General features: G+C 41.7%; 3 protein-coding genes across 5 annotated transcripts; all 3 read right to left on the reverse strand.

Annotated features, from left to right (window-relative positions):
- Nucleotides 1-1,721: 1,721 nt before the first annotated feature.
- si:dkeyp-69e1.8 (uncharacterized protein LOC100001340 homolog) lies at nt 1,722-9,556 on the reverse strand. Of its 2 annotated transcripts, XM_022190678.2 has the most exons (4): nt 8,717-9,556; nt 7,303-7,439; nt 6,226-6,374; nt 1,722-4,252 (listed from the first exon to the last, which is right to left on the reverse strand). In XM_022190678.2, the coding sequence occupies exons 1-4, from the start codon at nt 8,722-8,724 to the stop codon at nt 3,413-3,415; spliced, it is 1,134 nt and encodes a 377-aa protein (XP_022046370.1). In that variant the 5' UTR covers nt 8,725-9,556; the 3' UTR covers nt 1,722-3,412. The 2 variants fall into 2 exon arrangements, with proteins under 2 accessions (XP_022046370.1, XP_022046369.1); XM_022190677.2 differs by having other exon boundaries at nt 7,303-9,556.
- A 113-nt stretch (nt 9,557-9,669) lies between these two features.
- hmgxb4a (HMG box domain containing 4a) lies at nt 9,670-16,220 on the reverse strand. Of its 2 annotated transcripts, none has more exons than XM_022190676.2 (13): nt 16,105-16,220; nt 15,382-15,472; nt 14,970-15,106; nt 14,770-14,845; nt 14,071-14,667; nt 13,727-13,930; nt 12,457-12,635; nt 12,275-12,356; nt 12,108-12,172; nt 11,912-12,008; nt 11,648-11,811; nt 10,457-10,579; nt 9,670-10,291 (listed from the first exon to the last, which is right to left on the reverse strand). In XM_022190676.2, the coding sequence occupies exons 2-13, from the start codon at nt 15,434-15,436 to the stop codon at nt 10,247-10,249; spliced, it is 1,824 nt and encodes a 607-aa protein (XP_022046368.2). In that variant the 5' UTR covers nt 15,437-15,472; nt 16,105-16,220; the 3' UTR covers nt 9,670-10,246. The 2 variants fall into 2 exon arrangements, with proteins under 2 accessions (XP_022046368.2, XP_022046367.2); XM_022190675.2 differs by having other exon boundaries at nt 15,367-15,472.
- A 173-nt stretch (nt 16,221-16,393) lies between these two features.
- Nucleotides 16,394-22,354, reverse strand: ankrd54 (ankyrin repeat domain 54). Its single transcript, XM_022190682.2, is given in 9 exon segments — nt 16,394-17,782; nt 17,947-18,054; nt 18,136-18,260; nt 19,367-19,414; nt 19,638-19,709; nt 19,984-20,082; nt 20,165-20,212; nt 21,585-21,782; nt 21,785-22,354. Coding segments are annotated over 9 exon segments (957 nt in total). The 5' UTR covers nt 21,969-22,354; the 3' UTR covers nt 16,394-17,707.
- Nucleotides 22,355-22,463: the final 109 nt, after the last annotated feature.

The following is a 22,463-nucleotide window of genomic DNA, read 5'->3' on the forward strand; positions in this document are numbered from 1 at the left end:
TAGTGGTCGTTGGTTTGAATCCTGCTCACAGCACTTTGCTGCAGGTCCTTTCCTCACTTTCCCTTCTCAATAAAACCAGAAAAAGGCAACAAAAAAAAGATCATGGTAGTTCTGTGAATCACACTATCCGGCTAATAGACAAGTTTATATCGGCCAAATGAAGAATTAACAGCAGTGACTATTCACAGAACAATGAAATATGACTTAGGACAATGAACTAGCAAATCATTGAGACAATTCAAAAATTTTACCACAAAAGATTGCCTTGAAATTTTAAGTTTTCTCAACTATTCTTTTTTTTTTGCGGCGATATGAAAAATCTGTTTATACTCGTGCTGTTTTTATGATTTAGAGATGTTTCTGTGTAAACCAACGGCAAGACAACCGCTGTTAAAGAAAAAGTGTGTCATCTTGTTTATTTTCCTTTGGTTTTCTGTCTTTTTCCAGCCCATGGGGCGCGATGATAACAAGAAAATACTGCGGCGTCCGTCCTCTCACAGCGGACTGGCCCCCGATCCGGAGAGGGACCACAAGGCCCTTACAACAACATTTCTGCTCTGAGGGGAGACGAGCAGAAGTTCCAGGCCGTGAGTTAATGATGGCTCACTGCTGATTCCCTCACATGTTGGTTCACATTTTGGCTTTGCTTATTCACACAGGCACAAATCAACCTCTTTCTCTCTGCCCTGTCCTGGTTGGGGCTCATCTTGGTGGAACTTTCCTTTTTCTTTAAGCTGCTTTGGATACTTTTGTGTCTCCTGAAGAAAGAAATTCCACTCCCCCCCCCCCCCCCAAAAAAAAAAAAAAAAAAAAAGCCAAAAAATTCTCATTAATTTCTCTCCGCACAGTGCCAACTCTATCACTGCGCTCTCTCCTGTATCCGTGATGTGTGTCTGCTAAGACTGAATAATATTTGGACAGGTGTTCCTTCATATACATTGACTTCAAGGAGTCTCATAAGCAGAAGAAAGCAGTCGGGTTGGATTGTGAAGCTGGTACTGTATACTGTACTCAATGCTATATGTGTAATCCCTAACAATAAAAAACTGTTTAGCACCAATTTTCCTTTACTTTTAAAACCTTCTTTTTTCCTGTTTCAGACAAGAGGAGGCCACATCTGGAGGACAGATGTAGTCCCAGAGCTTGTTCTCCGCCTTTGACTCTCTCTCCCTCACATTCGCTGATTCTCACTCACTCTCTCTTTCTCGTGTCCTTCCCTCCCTCCCTCCTCTACTTTTTTTTGGAAACATGAGAGCTGGGCTAATTCTCTCCCTCTCTCTCTCTCTCCCTCTTGCTCTCTCTCTCCCACCCCGGCCGGACCACCCACATTCGGAAACGCCTTGCTGTTCCTGAGGCAGAGCCGCCGGCAGCTTAGAGAGAGACGGAGGGAGAGCGAGAGAGATGTAAGGATGGGTTATGAGGGACCGTTTTAGCAGAGTATCAATTACATCAATGTCAAAGCTGGAACCTGCCATTGTGTGAGCAGCGGAGAGTCTGGGAGGCACGTCTGCCCCGGCATGAATCCACAGCTAACTATATCCACTCACTTTATTCTGCAGCATAATTGGTGTTGTTTACAAAAAGTGCATCTCACAAAACACACGCTTAATGCTGGCCTTTGTTAAAGCCCGGATGCAATTAAAATTAGATCAAAGTATCCGTAACTTGTTCTCCCTCAAGTCAATGACAAAGATCTTCAGAATAATGACAGTGAAATGTACTTAAAACAGCAGCTTTTATTTGCTTGGTAAGCAGTAAATATTTATCTCTCAGTTCATCTCGAAGCTTTAAATCTCTACGATATAAAGATCAATGTCCCCACCTTGTGGATTTTCTTGGTATTGCCTCCTATTGAAAAAGTTTCAACCATTCACTGTAGCAAGTTTAAAAAGGATTGATTGTTAATGCATATTTCCTTTAGAGATCACTCATGAATACAACTTGGTTTCCAGACTATTAGTATGATTCTGGATGTTGGACATCCATCCATTATCTATGCATCACTTAATCCTCATTAGGGTCACGGAGTCTATCCCAGCTGATTTAGAGTGAAGGCAGGAGACACCCTGGGCTACACCTAGAGACAAACAATCACACTCATATTCACACCTACAGACAGTTTAAAGTTAACAATTAACCCAGACTGTGGGAGGAAGCCGGAGAACCCGGAAAAAAACTCACACATGCACAGGGAGAACGTGAGAAAGATCTCATGCCCAGACCAAGAAGCAAACCAAATTTCAGCTTCTTAAATTACAACATTTTCAAGTTTCTTTTCCACATATGTGACATTAAACTGAATATCTTTGGTTGTGAACTAAACAAGACATTTGAGGAAGTCATCTTGGGCTTTAGGAAACAGTGCCAGTCTATCACACGGCCACATGTAGAGACGATCACACCTACGCACAATTTAGAGTTACCAATTAACCTCAACATGTCTTTGGAATGTAGAAAGATCCTGGGAAGAACAGGACATGAACTGGGGATCTTCTAGCTGCAAGGCGAAGGTGCTAACCACCAAACCACTGTGCAGACTCTGTTGGATATCTCCACTTACTTGTTCGATTTTGGCTAAAGCAGCGATAGTCAATAATTTCATAACAACAATAAATGAATTAATATGTGTTTTGGCCTCTCTTAGGGACAAACCCACCAACCTGGTCCGAAACTTCACCCGAGCTTCACAAACCTTTAGCATCTTTATACTCAATATTTTGCTTTTTCACCCCCAACAGTTTCTATTCACTCTCACAGCTCTCATAATGTTGTCTACAGACTGGAAAAAGCTTCCAAAAACAAAAAAAGTACACTGCCTGTTCTGCAGTAAACAACATACACACTAAGCTGTAAACACAGTGGAACAATTAGCAGCTAAAAAAGCAGAAATTTCTCCCATAAACCGGTGGAGACCAAAAACAGAGCTAAAAAATGTCAGGTGAGGTGGACATTAAATACTGATGTTAAGGCCAGCTTATGCTTTCCGTCACCAAGCCCATGACCCCTCTGCAGGTGCACTACAAGCATTCCAGGTGTTTAGAACAAATAACTGTTTGACTGTACAGGAACATTCTCTATTATCCATGGAGAATGAAGATCTGAGGTCAAACCCATCAAGATAAATTTCCAGAACTAACAATTAAAAATGAAAGATTATAATTGAAAACAATATACAATAGCCAAATGATTTTTTTTTAATTTGGAAGCTTATTCCTATTAAAGGACTGTTATACATCTGTAAAGCACACATTTTTAAAGCTTCAACAATAAGTGGAATCCAGTGATGTTGAAAACAGGTAGTGAAGCAGTGATCAGGCATAAATACATTAGAGAGGTGCAAGGCCACAGCACACTAATACACCGCCCAGTGAAATACTCTTAAGGTGCGACTTGTTGCGAAATATATTATCTCTCATTTAGTTTTCTGTGTTTTTCTTCTCCCCACCTCAGTAGCCACAGAGCCCACCGTGGCCCCCACCATACCTCCAAAGGGCCCTCCCACAAACAGGCCGACCAGCGCCCCCAGCAGGGCCTCCCTCCTCACAAAACTGGGCCATTTAATCCAACCGGTCAGCTTCTCCCACCAGCTCCAGAGGAAGGAGGGAGCAGAGGATGAAGGTGAGACGCTGGTAGAAGGGAAAATACTATCGACATCCACATCCACATCCCCTACGCTCCTCTCTGCTTCTTCACGGACTGATTCCATTTCTTCTTCCGTCACGTTTTCCTCCGAGTCGTTCATCTCCCCTCCTCTCCTCTGCCTCACCAGCTCCACCTGCCTCCTCCTCACCCTCTCCTCGGCCTCCTGGTACAGAGGGCAGCTGAAACCCTCCATTCCGCTCTCCTTCACCGCCTGCTCCACCTTCTCCAGCAGCTCCTCCACGGCTTTCCTCTGCTCCGGTTCTCCCCCGCCGGTTTCCAGGGTGTGGTAGCGGTCGCCGCATCTTTCCACCAGCTCCAGGAGGTCCTTGCGCCACGTGACGAGGTATTCCTCCAGCTGCTCGTCCTCCTCCAGCACCTCGGTGTGAGTGAACAGCACGATGGTGTGTCCGCTGACGGCAGAAGGCCCAAAGAGCTTCGTCAGGACGTCCAACGCCTTCGCCTCTCCGTCGGAAGGCCGGTTCACGGGGACGCACAGCAGGAAGGCGTGTGGAGATGGGCCGGATAAGGAGATGAAGGAGGAGATGTGCTTTCTTCTTTCCTCTGGCTTACAGTCGGAGCTGAACCAGGCAGGACTGGAGATTATCGTCACCTAAAGAGGGGATTATGTGAGGATTAAACGGTTCAAAAAAATCTGACTTTATGTGAAGTTGTAATGACCACTTGAATTGGGGACCAGAGGTTTTATTTTTCCACGTTTATGCGATGTTACTTGTGCAAAAGCATTTCTTTACCAAAGACAGAATCCTGAGATGTGCCCATTTTTCACTGATGACATGTATTCTTCTATATCTGTTAAAATGTGCAATATACATCAATTTGAACGTAAATATGTTATGCAAAGATATAGTGGAGTAGTGTGCTTAACAGATAATGTAATCACACTTCATTTGTGTGTGTTGTAATTTGAGCTTCTGTTTTCCATGTTCTGGGAGCTGATCCGACAGTGTTTACATCTGGGCTGTCAAACTCGTTTTAGTTCAAGCGAGCCGGACCGGTAAAATCATAACATGATAACCTATAAATAACCACAACTCCAAATTTTCCCCTTTGCTTTCGCGCAAAGAAGTACAAGTACATTCCGAAAATGTGCACATTTGATGAACTAACAAAGAAAAATAAGTGCAGTTTCAACAACATTACACCTCAGTTTATCATTTACACAATAGAACTTACAGATCAGTGTTTCTACAAAAGCGGAAAACTTTCAGTCGCAGGTATCTGGAACTGAACAATCCAGTATTTTACTGCATGATCAAAACAACTTGTCAAGATCTGGAAATTATTTTAACCCCTTGACACCTTAATTTATTTACAGTTGTATAAAATGAGTGTAGTATTTGTGTTTTTGTTTTCCAGCTGAAGCTAACTTAAGTGCAAATTGTTCATTTGTTTATAGCACATAGAACAGACATATAATAATAATAATGATCACAGTGGAGGAGCCACAACGAATTGTTGTTTTATTGTAAGGTTAAGGGGCATAATAACTGTTGTTTGTGTTTGTTTGATTACGGTATTATTATGTTATCATGTTGAACCGATTTTCTCATTGTTTGAGAGTGGGTGAGCTGGGTCGCTGCAATTTTTGTTGACTGCTATTTTTCTATGATAGCTTTGAATACGTTCTGACTTTGTGCATGTTATCATGAGTTGATTATCCTGTTTCCTTAATAAAAGGTGAAATTTATTCTTTTGAAATCTCTGTGGATTCTTTTGTTTAGCCCGTCAGACAGTCTGCATTAAGGGGTTAAACTCACAGCTGTAGTTAAATTCTTCTCTGTAACTTTTACACTTTACAAAATCATCCTGAGGGCCAAATCGGACCCTCTGATGGGACATTTTTGACACCCCTGATTTACATGTTAGTGTGTGTAAGTCCCTCCCACTAAAACTGTTTGTCCTCCTCGTATTCATAAGCAGACAAAGAGTGAACTCCAACACCACACTGTACAAGGGAGTGCAGTAAAGTATTGACTTACTGTCTTAAAAAAACAAAAATCTTTCAAAAACAAAGTGCTTAATTTGTGTTATTTACCTCATTTATGTGCACTTGTTTCGTTTCCGCTCACTGTGAGCGTTTTTCCTGCTGTTTTTGCTAACGGGGCCATTTGTGATGCTCGTGCTGTGATGACATCCAGTTGGTTCAAAGGTCAGATACAGCTCCTTTGCATGCATTCCCATTCATCAGTTACCTCACTGTAAAGTAGTTTGCATTGTAAATGACTGGCATAATGTGAAGCAGTAGAACAACCAGTCTAGAGGGTTTTGAAGAGTCAATTTAACTACATTAAGTTATCCAGCAAAAATACAGTTTTACAGCATAGCCATCTGTTCGGGCTGGCAGGAAATGGTGCTTCTGTTTTTACCACCAATAAGCACAGGTGTCACCAAACACACTAGAAAAGAAAGGTTAGGGATTAAAACTTTGTATCTGCAACTTGTCTTCATTGTCAAAAATCATTCAATTTTCTTGATTAATCAATTGGTTGTTCAGTGTTTCCTAAAGCCCAAGGTGACATCTTCAAATGTCTGCTGCCACAATTTTATCGCAAAAACATTGACCTGTCTGCCTGCGGCCTCTCCTCTGTGTTTGCTGCTCTCCTGGACCGATATAGCCTCTGGGCCCTGATCCTGGTCTTGTAGGCCCAGGATGGAGCTCACTGCTGATCTCTGTCCTGCTCCAGTACTGCCCAGGACCACCAGCCTCAGCTCTGTAGAGACAAAAAAAAGGGGTTTCATGGTGCACTTTGCTTTGTCAGTACTGTAGAAAAACACGTGCCTTAACCCTCCTGTTATCTTCATTTACTGGCACCAAAAAATGTTGATTCCTTGTCTGAAAAAAAAAATCACCAAAAAAAAAATCACCAAATTTATGAAAATCTGCAAAACCTTCAGGAAGACAATTCAAATAATTTCTTTAAAATTTCCCTTAAAAGTTTTATTTTTAAAAAATCCCCCAAATTTGGCAAGAAAATTCTTGTAAATATTTTCAAAAAATGAGTAAAAATCTTCCCAAAAAATCTTTAAAATATCTAAAGTGATTACATATATATATATATCAGTAAAACTTATAATATTTTCTTTAAGAACATTCACATAAAAATCAACCAAAGTCCAGCCAAATTCACTGGATTTTGGTGGATTTTTTGTGAATGTTCTTAAGAAACATTTTTTTTAACATTCCTTTTTTTTTTTTTTTTACCAAAAAATGTTCAAAAATTTCCAAAAAACGTTGAAATATGGACATCAGAAGTTTCACTGTGAAAATATATTTCCCCCACATTTTAAAACTTTAAAACGGGTGAATTCTGACCTGCAGGACGACACGAGGGTTAATAAACTGAGCAAGTTCTTTTTTCACATTCACTGGATGCAGTTTGGGCTACAAAGAGGAAACACTTATTTCCTCCTTTGCCGAAGCATAAGCACGATGTGTGCTTATTTCACACCGACAGTGACAGTTTATGACAGTTTAGATCGTCTTGTTTATCTGCTGAGAATCGCTTTGAAATTTCCCAGAAGTGGCAGCGCCCTTCTCAAGCCGCAAACACAGAGAACCGGCAGCGAGGAGCCGCCTATCACCGCTCCTACTGACAGATCTACAGTCAGCACCTGTAAAAATAAAACAACAATCCATACCTGGCTGTGAAGCTGACATTTCTGATCCTGCTCTCAGACGTTGTTGAGTGTTGAATAAGGAGCGACCGGACTTCCTAATTCCTGCAGAGTGACTCAGCCCTGCCTCTGGCGCCGAGCAGAGGTGAACACAGCTCCATCTGTGGTGGGGATGAGAAGATGGCACCAGCATCAGGTCCACTTGACTTTGGTGTGTGTGTGTGTGTGTGTGTGTGTGCGCGTGCGTGCGTGCGTGCGTGTGGGGTAAGTTTTTGGGGAAAAGTTGTAATAAAAAATGAAAGCTGCTACCGACCTCTCACTTTTACAAAGTATTTTTCATGTTTGTTTTTGGCTCTTTAACCCACTAGGAAAGCTGTATATGACCTTGTCATTTTGGACTGTTAACATTCAAATTGTGATGGACTTGTTCCCTTGTTTATGTGAAATACAGCATCATCAGCTGCAACATCTGCCCGGTAAGCTCAATGACAGTATCATGAGGGCAACTAAGTGACAAATATTGTGCAAGAACAGAGATGGATATATGGATATATGGATAGATAAACTTTATTATCCCACTAGGGAAATTTGTCTTGGGCAAAGTGCTACAGTCCACATCAACATTAAAAAAAGACATCATAAAACAACAGTAGCAGGAGTATAGCATTAAGAAGAACACTGGCATGTAGGATACACATTCCCATTAAGCAACACAAGAAAAACAGTAAGTGCAGGTATATCAGTCCTGCAAAGCCGGTAGCAGGCACCCTAGTTAGAGCTGTGCACTATGTGCCGGCTGTTCATTAGAACAATAGAAATGGGAATGGAGGAGAATTTAAAGCGGTTACTCTTAGAGTGACACACTCTGTACCAGAAGGTAACAGCTCATACTCTGAAAAAAGAGTGTGAGAAGGATCAGACAGTACTCTGTTTGCCAGACTGAGCACTGTCTTCTCAAAGATCATCTGAAGGGATGGAGAGTCCTTCTTGCAAATTACCTTCATGGATGTTTTTTTCCATTTTAGCTTTAAGCTGGACAGAGAGAGTCCCAAATCAAGCTGCCATACTCACACCAAAAAGTCTGAGCCTACGTAAAAAATGAAGTCTTTGAGCCAATTTGGTACACAAGTAATCAACATGTACATTCCATTTGAGCTGGTTGTCCATTTGGATACCAAGATATTTATAAGAGGCAACCTGCTCTCAATCTGCATGTTCCCCAAAGCCACAGGTTCATGGACATGTACACCTTTGAAATTGAATACCATTCCTTCGGTTTTGGTTGAATAAGCTTTAAAATAATTGATCTCTTCCAGATATCCCACCGGACGACCAGCACCTCTCAGAAGACTAAGAATTACAGTGTCATCTGAAAATTTTAAAATGTATTTATTTGGCTGACTGTTCCTACAGTCATCTGAATCAGGCATGAACTAACCGTGACATCACCCGTTGGTTTCAACGCCGAGAAAATGAAGCCAGGATTTTGCTACTTCCTGGTCGCCGTTTTGGATTTTGGACCTGTTGAGATCTGTTAGTTAACAAAGAATAAAACCATTTAATTATAAACTGATTGACATTCATGCTGGAGAGCTTTTGTACCAGAAGCTTAGGGCATACAGTATCAAAGGCAGAGCTAAAGTCTGCAAAGAGAACGCGTGCATAGGCCTTCGGTTCCTGTAAGTGCTTACTATGGAGAAAATTTTGCTTCTTTATTATTCAATCAATCAAAAGAGAGTTGAGATCAAAAAAGAACAGGTTGCAAATGAAAATAAAATTATTTGAGAACATATTGACGTAACTTCAATCAAAACTAATATTTTTTGCTCATAAGTTCAAAAGTTTTGGTTGCGAATCTGACTGAACCAAATGGGCGGGGCCAACGCTGGTGGAAGAGACAAGAGTTCCTATTGGTCGGTTTGACCTTGCTCCACTGCAAGTATATATTCTCAGACGTACGTTGCTTTGGATAACAGATAAATTAAATTGCAGAATTATAGAAAAAAAAGGCAAGTGTTCAGCAGCAGCTTAAAAGTTTCTCAAGTCTGAGCAGTTTTTACATAAAAAGATAAATTGTTCCAGGGATTAGGAGCAGCCAAGTTCAAAAATGCGCTGTGCTGGCAGAGTACTGCGTTCTCTGAGTGCTTTTCTTGTTTAAATTAAGACTAAGAACTCCGGATCCATCCTGGTTTTAATATTTTAAGTAAAGCATGAGTTTCTACTTATTTTTACACGCAGATGAAGAACACATATCCTAAATTGTAGCCTTTACAATGTACTAATTGCATTGTTTTAAATGGAAGCTTCGACTGGAATTTGAACAACTGTCCAGCCCATCGTTTTGATTCTTAGAACCCAAAGCAGAGCAAATTAAAAAAAAAAAGCATAATCTGAAATTGGGAACAGATATTTAATGTTTTCATTTTGTTCAGCTCTAAGACAGTGAATTGTTGGAACAGCTTTTCACTATGACGGGGTTGCACCTAGAGGTGTATCCTATCGCTTTTGAAATTCTTTAAGTCTAAATGCTGTATACACAGTAACATACCAAATGTAAAAAACAAGTACTTTATACATGGTAAAATGAAAACAAAGCAGGTCTAAAATATATTACATTATGTTGGTAAGAAGCGAACTTAAAAGGTTTCTGTACGAACACTCACACGAATACAGTCCCACAACGCAGCTAAACACACACTCACATACACACACTTATTCATAAAACCGAGCGCTGTACAGTAACAGTGAAACTACGAGAAGGACTAACATGTTCAGTAAAATGTTCCATGTAAAATACAGCAATTAGAAAATGAAGGGGAACAGAGTTTTTAAAAAAATACACTTTAAAAATATGTCGACACTAAAAATACTCTAATTTTAAGATGCCAAGCAGTGGCTTAAATTAAATGTCCGAGGCTCTTTTGAGAGTAGACGACTCAGTCAAATCTGTAGACTTTCTATCCTTCGCTCACAGTCCAGGCATGATGTAGGCGATGTTGTCCAACGTATTCGACTGAAAAAGACAGAACGGTGTGAGCAAAGTAAACAGTAAATTACTCCCAGAGGGGTTTTAAACACGGAGCCCGTCAGTAGAAACATTTTGCAATATTGTGAAGTGAACAAGTGATGAAACTGGTGAATAACAAATCAGATATTAAAACAAATGTAAATACTGTACCAGGACATTTCGAGGACATCCGTTTAACTGTGGTATTTGTGCTGTGAGACACGTCAGGGGGCCCAGAGCACACAAGATGGAGTCGAGAAGGACAGACAGACTCCCAGATACAGCCACCATCCCCTAAGAAACATCAGTCACATGGCTTTCTGATTCCACTGCATATTGTTGGAAAAATTAGACACTGACGTGCTTTTTGATTTCTACTGACGGAGCTGTGGAGTTCAGCAAAATCAATGACGCTGATTTCTCTATTTTTATTTCCATCTGTTATAGCGAGTGTTTTTCTTCATTATTACTGCAGAATTGTTGCATAATGACATCATTCATTTTTAGCTCCAGGCGTTGGTCAGCTGCAGTCAGTGCAACAGTTCCAACAGTGCAACAGCAATTTCCAAAACTTCAAAGCTTTGAAAGTCTGGGAGCACTTCAAATTATCACAACCGCTGACGTGGAAACTGCAGTTACAATGGCAGACCACAGCAGGACAATGTACAAACACCTGAAGAGAATCACACAGGAGGCGCTTTACACCCGTTTGCTTCTCTCCTGCTCTCTGTGCTCACACAAAACGTATTTTACCACGGCCGAATAAAGTTGGTCTTATTGACATGTTTTGTGTTTCCAGACAACAGAACGAGTATCAAACAGTGACAGAAATGTGGCTCAATAACGCTGCATGTTAACCAGCAGTCGTTTCCAAGCGCTGTCGTCCAGCTAAAACCCTGATTTTAGAACCGGGACGTTATCCGTCAAACTCACCATGCACGAGTTAAAAAAAACAAACAGTTGTGCTGTGAGTTTAGCTGAAGAAAAGGTGCTGCTGTAGCACTCTTTGCCTGTGAAATATCCACCGGGTTCATATTCCACTTTGTTTATTACACAGACTGAACTTTTTCACTCAGTTAAAGGCTTCTATCATGCTGGAGTTTCTAGTTTAACTACAGAATTGCATTCTAACACGTAAACCTTTATTTCCATTTAATACCATGCTGGATCCTACAGTGACAGTTTGTCAAAATAATATAACTGTACTGACGTGATCATTTTGCTTTATTGGAGGAAAATAGTCGACAGATCAATCAACAGAAAGACAGACATGGAAGCTCTACTTCCTTTTTGTGGTTTGATTTTTGTATAAAGGTGGTCAAATTAAGCGGTGCGAAAATGTCCGACACTGTGGAAACTCACCTCCGTTTCCTGTAGCCGATGTCCAATCAGAGACAAAGACTCTCCTAACAGCTGCAGGTGAGCTGCTGCATCGATGGGATCAACATCTGGGATTCGAGCCGGGGACAGGGACAAAGTGCCTGGCGTTCTGTTTGGAGACACCATCCCTGCTGCTGTTCCTACAACTTTGAGGACAAAACAGAATTCAGAGACAACAGCAATGAGATGAGAGGCCAAAGCGCTGAGACAGGATCAGGTTAAACTATCAATCTGCGTCAATGATACCTTTGCTTTTGCTCTCGCTGGAGGTCTTGTGTTTGACTGTGGTGGCCTCAGCTTTGTTCTGTTTGTGCTGCAGATATTGAGCTTTCTGCCTCCAAACCTGTACAGAAGAGTACAAAGAAACCAAATTACACTCAGTCCACCTCCAATACAACTAAAACAGCTGTATTCTGTTAAAAAGGACAAGGAATAAGCTTACTAGTTTGTCTTTCTCTGGCATGGCCTTCCACACCTCTGCCAACTTTTTGCTCAGCTCACCAAACACTGCAGAGTAGACATACTGTTATTTTATTGGTTTCTCACAGTGATATCTGCATGGACACCAGAGTTAATGCAAGCTATGCTGTTTATCAAAATTTTACTCACCGAGTCCCGGCTGTTCTGCATTTATGTTGACCCTGTACTCCTTACAAAACACCTGATATGCTGTTGTGTTCTTCTTCTTGGGCTAGAAGCAGAAAAAAGACTCAATAATGAAACAATGAAGAAGCACAAAACTCAAGAAATACTTACAAGAATATAAGAATTACGACTGAATATTATCGTACCTTATCTTTATCCTTCTCGTGCTTATCCCGATCTTTATCTTCTTTCTTCTTCTTCTTCTCTGTCACTCCGTCGTTGCCTTGGTGGTGGTGTGGAGGAATGGGCGTGCCCATGGCGTACATTGGGCCAACGGCACTGTGAGTGACAGTGGGATGGGAGTGACTGTGGCTTCTTGATGAGTCTGAAAAAAAGTCACACAAAGACAAAGCAAAGGTTATGACAACTGCAAAGGCCGAAAGTTTGAGAAACCGAAAAATGGGAAACACAGGGCCGTACAATGACAGTGATTTTTAATTCTAGGTTCAGGAAATAAACGCCCCGTATTGTGGTGACAAATTTTGTTTATAGTCTTAGTACTGTTTTGTTGATGTGTAGTATTACCATTATCGATTTCAGCTAGTCTCAGATAGGTACAATATGACAATAGCGCTACAGTGCGTCAAGGTTTCTACAGGTTTCTAACTGTATTTTGGGATCTACTGGAATAGGTTCACTTGCTTGAATGTTCAAAACAGACATTATTCCTCACATTGTACAATGCTGCAGCAACTCTTCATGTTAAATCCTCTTATTTTCCCTCCTAAAACGCTCAGTTTGTTCTAACTGGTAAACTAACCTGACAAAAGTTTGTTTTGTACCGTTTCCCCAAATCTATAAGTATAGACAGAGGGACACTGATTTGAGAGAAACAGCTCTAGTGAGGGATGAATGGTGGGCTGTGAGGAAGCTGCTCATTCTGTGTTTTAAAGAGTTTTAAGGAGTATATAAATTCCAACAACAAAACATTTATTTAACTTAACACTAATGCGCTAGACTTGATTCCATTTAGTATTGTGCTGCATCTTACAATGACAGTTTGCCAAAACAGAAAACAACAAACTTAACACTAATGCACCTTGACAAAGTTCTGCTGTACTCTCGGAAGCCACCTGCACAGCCACCAACTACCACCAAAGGTAGAAGCTGACCACAGATTATTTGTTTGCGATTCTGATGCGATGACTGTTCCTCTGCTCAGTCACATATAATATAAGCTCTGTCAGGTCTCAAATGTTTGCATAGCAAGTCATGACCATGATAGCTGCAGACTGTAAGTGACTGAAACAAATGTGCACCTTCATGTCTAAACGGTAAAGATGAAAGCAGGAAGAATTAGGTGAAGTACTACAGAATCATGCCTTTGAATTTCTGCTATTCAAATCTAAAACAATGTTTTAAACGACACATAATTGAGTCAGAACAACCATCTCCCTCTTTTCTGACTAAACTCACCTCCGAATCCTTTGCTGTGTTTCTTGTCCTTTGAACTTTTATCCTTGTCTCTGTCTTTCTCTTTGTCCTTTTTCTTTTTGCTTTTCTTGCTCTTCTTTTTCTTTTTTGACAAGTGCGTATATGAATCGTCTATAACCAGTTCACCTGCCTCCAGTTCTCCCCCAGATGAGGAGCTTTCATCTCCCATGCCACCTCCATAATGTCCTGTAAAACAGAAAACACAACAATGAACTAAACATCGTCAGTGTATCAATTACTATCAGTAGAAATGTGTAACAGCTGGATTTAAGACATTGAAAAACAGAAAGAAAAATAACAACCCGCATCATTTAGAGTGATCTTACCTTCCACCTCCACCTCTTTCCCCACTACAGGCAGTGGCTCTCTACTTTGCTGCTGCAGCTTCTTCTTTGGTGACTTTGACAGCTGTGTCCGCTCTCTGTCCTTTTCCTTCTTCACACCTCCTTTGGATGAGTGTGGCGTGAATGGGAAGCTCTCTCCTTCCTCCTTCTCTGGCGACATGATGAGCTTCATCTTCAGCCCGTCTGCCTCCCGTAACGTCAGCGGTTCTTCTTTGGGAGCCCCGCCGTGAAACAGAGAGGATTTGGAGGAAGAGGAGGAGTGTTTCTTGGAAGAAGATGACGATGACGACATGGGGCGGGAGTTTGAGAAGGAGTGGCTCCCTTTGGATCCGCTGCTGCCACCACCGCTGCTCTCGCGTTTCCGGTCCTTCAAAGAGTGCGAGGAGAAGGAGGGGTAGGAGGGTTTCTTGTGCAAGTGAGGGCTGGGGTCCGAACCTGTGGCCAGGGGAGAGGTGATAGCTTGCAGGAGGCCCATCGCTGTATCTGTTGGGTGGGAGGATGAGGGAGAAGAAAGAGTCGGGGAGCGGTCTGCAGACTTGTGCTTCTTTTTATGGGGAGGTGGGCCTGAACCATCGTGCTCTGATAAGGGGAAGAGAAAGCAGGAATAAAGTAAACACAAACACAAGATAACAAACTATAAATGATAAAACAGTAATAATATATGATCACAAAACTTCTTACCTCTGTAATAGTAGTCATCACTATGCTTCTTCTTCTTTTTGTGTGAGTCTCCTCCCAGCATAAAAAGTTCTGCGTCCTGATTGGGAATGACACATCATCACTTAAAGCAAATTCTTAAAATGCATATTAATGCCTCATCTATAAAAAGGCTTCTGTGACATTAAACTACAAGGTTAGGTTACTCAGGACAGATAACTTACTTTTGGACGCTTCTTGGAAGACTTCCGTACCTGGGCAGCAATCTCCTCCTCCTCCCTTAACAGATCCTTGTATGACCTCCTCTTCTCTCTCTGGCTACGACCGGCCACAAGGCCCCTTTCTCCCTCCATCCCCACGTCTAAAATGCATGAAATCCATATTAGAATTCTTATCTTATCACATGTGCACTGGAAAATACTATATTTAACACTGCTCATGTTATGGGTCTTTTCTCTTTGAACTGCTCCCTCTTTCTTATGAAAACTCTGTCTGGAGCAGCAGCAGGTACAATAAATGTAATTTTATCACCGTTTATGATTTTCATCTGATTGCACAAAAATGCAAAATGTTTAATAAGTCTGTACAGTACAGTCAAACTACATTACACATGGACATTACCAAGTCCTCCTTTACCCTTGATCTCCTCAAAAGCCATGGTTTCTTCTTCGTATACACGTCTACTTGTCATTGGATGTTGTTGACCACATCAAGGCAGGATTCTAACCTGTTTAATAAACAAAAAGAAAAAGTAAGAGAGCCAGAAACAAGTGAGAGCAGTTTAACATTTCAGTGCAAGTCACAAGTGGAAAACCGACACATTTCTGTCTTTTACGTGCCTAAACAGATGACAGGTTGTTTCAATTATCCATGCTAAGTCCTACAATGAGCACATCAAGCACCACTGGAGCTGCGAGTAACCAGGACATACTCTAAAGTGAACAAGTGCTCAATGACTAGCCGCTACTAGACGAAAAATACAATTTGTGTTATATTGCAGTACTGCTGTGGTTTGTTCCGCATAAAATAGCACAAAACGCCAGCTAAACAAATTCCCGCCTACTTTCATAAAGATACACAAACACACCCCCTGTCTATTCACTTTGACACTCGGGATGCCAAGCGTTTCCAAGACTTGAATTGGTGTCGCCGAATGTGCCCTCAGCCGGCCGGCGAAGGCGGCTAAGGAAAGCCCGAGGCTTCTCCTAACGACTAGGCCGCAGTGGAGTGAGATGGAGAAAACACTGCAGCGGAAATGCATTCAAGTCTGCTCATGTCTTCGTCTCCTCTGGACTGACAGCGTGTGTAGTTTGCAAACACCGGGAGGTGAGGAAGAATGCGTTTATTAAATTTTACTACCTCAATGGGATCTCCAATTTACGCGGGTCCAGCAGCCATCTTTATTATCGGCGAAACAACAATACGTGTTGGTGGAGGGGAGGAGCTTCGGCAAGTCAGCCAATCAACGGAGAGGAAAAGTAGCCGCGTTAGCAATGCATTCAGCTAAAGCTCAGAATTAACGACAGGAAGCCACAGTTAATGTGGTGATAAATGTGTGTTAACATACAAAAAAGCACAGAGAAATAAAAATAATAAAATAAAATAATTCACAATGCCACTACAGGAAAGACAAAATCCCACACATAGCCAAAGATACTGATTTATTGATTCATATATATCCATTTCCAACAATTGCCAAATCATTTTTACAGTACAGATCTCACAGAAACATGCAATACAAGAAAAAAGGCAACGATACAAAGATGCTGTCGATAAACAACTCAAAGCACAACAGTGAAAATCATTGTGTCTCATAATCATCGTAGAACTTGTATAATAACGGCAGGCAAAAAGAGAACATGACACACACTTTGACTTAAACACTCTCCCACACACACTTAACAACCACATACACACAATAAAGAGCCAAGGTGCCTCTGCTTTTCTGGGTTAGCTTCTGTCCACCAGCGTCCTGTTGTCAATGGATGTGTCCTTAGGGCTTTCTTTTGTGTTTTCTCTTCAAAGCTGACATGTTAGTTTTTCCTTGTCATCTACTACAGTGTTGGATTTTAACATTAAGGAACTTTTCATTTTAACCAAGATAGGAATGATTTTATAATTGTGTTATGCTGTTTATGAAAAGCGCTAGGGATTGACTAATCATCAGCCTGGCTGATTACTGGATGCCATATTAGGAAGTTTCCAATTATAATGTTGGTTTCGTTTTTTAAACTGAATTCTAATAAATTAATTTGAAAATGCACTACTTGGGCACATATTTTGACTCAACTCCACATCACTATGTCAGTGCCAATAATTGTGCACCTCATTATCATTTTGATATAGGGGAAAAATGCTCCAGAATGTTTAGATTTTTTTAACCAAAGCCAGATAGTACTGGGTGGAGCAAAGCCCAAGATGCAGTGATGGTGCCTCTGTAAAAAGTGCTGAAAGGATTTTTCTTGGTGGAATATTTGCATCAAATGGCAAATTCTTTGGAAGAACCAAACAGGCCTACTCTACTGCTTAATCCCAATTTTAAGTGTACAGGTTTCTACTTGAAGGTTGTGGTTTTGTGTAGTAAAAGGGATTTATAAAACAGTACCACACAGACAGTGAAAGAGGAGAGCCATGTGAAATGTGCAGCAAAAAAGGCAGGCACCTGCAGTCTAATTCTGCAAGTCTGCATACTACTTTGGCACTTATGCAGCCGCCTCGCTCTATCTGTAGTCACCAATCTGTGGTCTTACGTAGTGTCACGCACAGCAATATCTGATTGACTGTAGCTGTTAAATGCTAACTAAATGAAGATCTTATCTTGGTTAAAACAAGAAAGTCTCTAAATGTTCAACAGAACACTGAGCTTGGGACAGACAACCCCGGTACCATGTTTCAGGCGTCTGGTCTGGCCGAGGCTTGTTTGAAACAGAGCAGGGCTTCAGCTCTCCACACGCTTTATCTTCTACGTATCACCCAGATTCTGTTTCTGTAGACTGAGTGATGTAAAACTGGCCAATAAATCAGTGACCTCATCCACCTAAAAAAAGATAAACAAATTTAAAAAAAACACGCAACCATGTATGAGTCGGTAAATGAGCAATAAATGCAAATAGAGAGCACACAAGATGTTTAGATGGACTATGAAGCTTCATTTTAATGAATTTGAATCTGGGAATCATTCAGTGAGTACGTAGGTGTTACCTGCTCTTTGGTCCGTGTGTGCTGCAGCTGAGTTGAAATGTGCTCCAGCCTCTCTTTAGCTTCACTCTGGCCCATTAAGTTCAGGTACTCCCTCAGCATCTGAATAATCTGTGAGAGAACACAGTCAGAACATGTATCAAAGGTCCGAGTCTTACTTTACTAAACCAGGTAAATTAGTGTCTTCTCTACCTGTGTGACTTCCCCTCTTAGGGTTTCTAAACTGCGTGAATCTCCCTCCTGCAGAATGTTTAGCTTGGAGCGTGCGAGGTGCAGCGGGGTCCTGCCTGCTCGGTCGAGGGCGTCCACACGGGCTCCTGAACAGAAACAATAACACGTCTCTTTGTTACACATGCTTTTTAATTAGTTTCAGTTACTTCTGAATTCAAATTTAAAATGGGCAGTGCTCTCTGCAGTTTATTAACTCTGATTGAAGGATCAGTGTTGTTATAGACCTGTCAATATTTGCCACAGCCATGCTACATTCTGAACTGACACTAATTAGGTTAGCTACAGGCATATATATGACTATTGTACTATGACTGAATAAAACTAAATTTGAGTTGTGTAATTTATTTTTTTGAGGAAACTTTGGCAACTACTGCAAGTATGAGAGGCCAGGAAGTGTATAGACATTACATTTAGTCAGAAAAACTGTAATTTAGCCTGTTGTTTATTTGTTTGCAAGCTTTTTCATGCTTAGTAAAGGAGAATGGAATCCTGAGAGCATACTACAAAAAATCACATTAAATATTGATTGCCGAGTACTGTCCATTATTTTCCCATTGTAGGACACATCTAATGACAAAAATATGAGGTGCAATCAAAACAACCTTGAATTTCAACATCCATCCATCTGTTCTCTATACACCGCTTTATCCTCACTAGGGTCGGGGGGGGGGTGCTGGAGCCTATCCCAGCTGACTCGGGCGAAGGCAGGGGACACCCTGGACAGGTCACCAGTTTATCACAGGGCTACATATACAGACAGACAATCACACTCACATTCACACCTACGGGCATTTTAGAGTGATCAATTAACCTCAGCATATTTTTGGACTGTGGGAGGAAGTCGGAGTACCCGGAGAAAACCCACGCATGCACAGGGAGAACATGCAAACTCCATGCAGAAAGATCCCAGACCCACCCTGGGATTTGAACCGGGGATCTTCTTGCTAAAAGGTGAAAGTGCTAACCACTACTCCACTGTGCAGCCCTGAATTTCAACATGAAAACTAGAAATTTTGAAAAATGTCACAAAAGTAAAAAAAAAAAAATCTTGTGTCCTCCAATAACACTCCAGGGTTGAAATTTTGAATTTCAAAGTATTTCAATGAGCGCTCTTTAAAGGGTTTTGGCAAACAAAAAAAGAAAATAGTGCCACAGTGACACAAACAATTCAACATCTCTGCAGTGGTCTCACCTCCTCTCAGCAAAGTGGTGATTACAGGCACATGGTTGGTACAGGCCGCTGCAGAAACACAGGTTGAAATGTAATAGTTACATCACAAATACATCAACAAACACACATATATGATATATAGAAATATTGGTGTATTCTGTAGCATATCTGTTCATTGTTCTAGGTGTGACCTTTAGGCAGTTAGACGGTTTTGTGAAGGTTAAACCGCAGTCATGCATGGTTGGTTACAGTGCTAGAGCTTTTATGAGTCATGCTGATTGCTCTCTCTTACCCAGATGGAGGGGGGTATTTCCCAGACTGTCTCTCTGATTGGGGTCGGCACCATGGCTCAGCAGCAACTGCACTGCAAACATTAAAAAATTACATTTGAAAAGGATTGTTAAAAATCAATCTCCTGTAAGCACCCGAGTACAATACAGGAAAGTGTGGAAAAATCTTTCATAAGTATGACAATCAAATGCAGAACAGTAAAGGCCACACAGCCAGCAACAGAAGAGCACAGCTGGATGTATTTAGTGCACCGCTCAATGACATGGTGGTTTAAACTCTGCACACCAAATTACAAATTGATTTCCAATGACAGTATCATGACATTGTCTATAGAGCCACCAACTTACCAATGCTCTCGTTTCCATTGCAGGAGGAGAAATGAAGAGCTGTCCTTCCCTTGTCGTCTGCTGCACAGGGGTCGATGTCGTCTTGAAGGAGTTTACGCACTGAGAGAAAAAGATCATGTCAGCTAAACACAACCTTACGCTGCGAGCATGACTGTTTACTCTATCAGCTTATTGTTCATACCTGTGTCAATGTCATTGCTATTCGCCGCTTCTCTCAGTCTTTTCACAGCTGTGGAGATAAAAGATCCAAAGTGAGAACAGGAGATGAACACCGACAATGAAGGTTTGGTTACAAAAAGAAGTATTTTGCCTACAGAAAGGATGAATTTCACCTAAAACAAGTCATGTCTTACAATTGTTTAAAATATGAAAGGCAACACAACTAATTTGTTTGACTATATTAGCACCACAAAGGTCTGAATGATGAGCACAAAGTCAGATCTGAATGATCTTGCAATCCTGCACTCACTGCAATATTATTGTGAAAAACGTGCAAAGCATAGAAAGTGAGATGACCATACTTTACCTAGAGCTCAGTATCACACATTTTAGATTGATTTTAATGAGGAAATAATGCAGTTGTCAGGTTAAAATGTCAAGATTTCTCTGATGAGCTGAGTCCACAGTTGGTTAAGATTTTAACAATGACTGACACATACTATATGTATTTTCTAAGGTACCATACCCATGCATAGTATTTTCCACATAAAATATCATCACATTAGGGACACTGAGACAGCATATCTATTGTGTTCTGAACCTACATTTTTGAACAGCTCTAAACACACATGCAAAAACAGGCACACACCTTGTTTATCCTTCAAATTAAATAACCTCAACAACAAACTGTACGGGACACATAATACAGAGGTCCTGCACAAGAAGGGCCAAAGCTGTCTCCACCTGCCGAGAAGACTGAGGTCCTTTGGAGTGTGCAGGACAGTGGTCTGCTGGGGAGCAGAAAGAGACTGAACAGACTGGTCAGGAGGGCCGGTTCTGTCCTGGACCCCAAAGATGAGGTGGGTGAGAGGAGGATGCTGGCAAAGCTCACATCTATCACGGACAATCCCTCTCACCCACTGCAGGAGACTGTGGGGCTTTAAGCAGCTCCTTCAGCAGCAGACTGAGACATCCATCCTACCACAGGTCACTCATTTCATCTGCTGTAAGACTTTACAACATCAGCATCACTGGCTGATGTTTACATAAACCGGACTTGTATCGTATCATCATCTCAAACCATGGTCAAATCTGAACAACTATTTTTTGTACTGCTTGCATCTTGCACTTTCACAGTTACATTTATTCCACAAGTCCCTTTATGTTGCTGTCACTTATAGTGTAGTAATACTTTTTCATTTTTGTATATATTGCACATAATATTGTCGTCATTATTACTATAGATAGGTTGGTGACACTAATGAAGATTAAGCAGTGCATAGATAATGGGTGGATAAGTTTAGTGCTGCTATAACAATAACATTTCCTCTGGCATGGGGAGAAATAAAGGATTATGTTATGTTAGGTTCTTTTAATGGACACCGTGGCTGTCTATAGTGTGTATATGATGCATCTATAAAGTCTACGGAGGTGTTCCTTACCGTAAATGTCTTTACCGACAGGACCCATGTTCCTCACGGCTCGGTGGTGTCGCCTGGCCCGGCTACCTGTCATCTTCCCCAGCTTGCTCGCCATGCCAGCCGCCCCGAGCTCTCCTCGTCCGGGCTCCCACAACAAGTGCAGGTACCTGAGTTCTTGGTCGTCTCTTTGCCCGACTCGACCCAGCACCACCTTCCCCTCCCTATCCCGCTTATCCCGAACCCGACGGCGGCGGCACCCACGTCGTCCATCCCCTCCGCGTTCCGCCGCTGCTCTCCGTCCGCCGCCTCCCGGGCTTCGTCTTCGGCTCCCTGCTCCACCATGTACTCCCCCTCGGAGCTGGAGCGGTCATTATCCGAGGCAACGACGAAGCTCCACCCGTCCATACTTTACCGTGACATAGGGAGGCTAGTTTAGCACGACGCTGGTGGCATACGGTCCTTACAACTCCTGCAGAAGCTTCTTCGGGGAACTAAATCCGTCAGTTGCACCGGGAGTCAACTTTGAATGCGGCATTTGTACCGTCAGCGACGCCCGGAGCCATTACACGGCGACAACACAGCACACACCCCCTTTTAAAATCTTTCCATCCTGGATCATTTGAAGTGTGTAAACAGTAGATACCTTTCCCTTCACAGCAGCAAAATGTCCCCTATTTCACATTTTCCATTTCATCTGATAAAAGTAGTAAAAGGCACACCCATTGTACAGTCAACAGCTTCTGAGCAGTATGCACCAATCGCATCCCGTGTTGTTCATCCGCTCCCGTCCAATAGGATGAGCCCAACCGAGCCAGCCAATCAGAGCTCCCTCGTTGTGGGCCAATGATTTTCTGCGCATGCGTACTATAAAAATCAATCACAAAAAGACATTCATTTGAA

This window comes from Acanthochromis polyacanthus, chromosome 21, assembly GCF_021347895.1.
Source record: "Acanthochromis polyacanthus isolate Apoly-LR-REF ecotype Palm Island chromosome 21, KAUST_Apoly_ChrSc, whole genome shotgun sequence".
NCBI lineage: Eukaryota > Metazoa > Chordata > Actinopteri > Pomacentridae > Acanthochromis > Acanthochromis polyacanthus.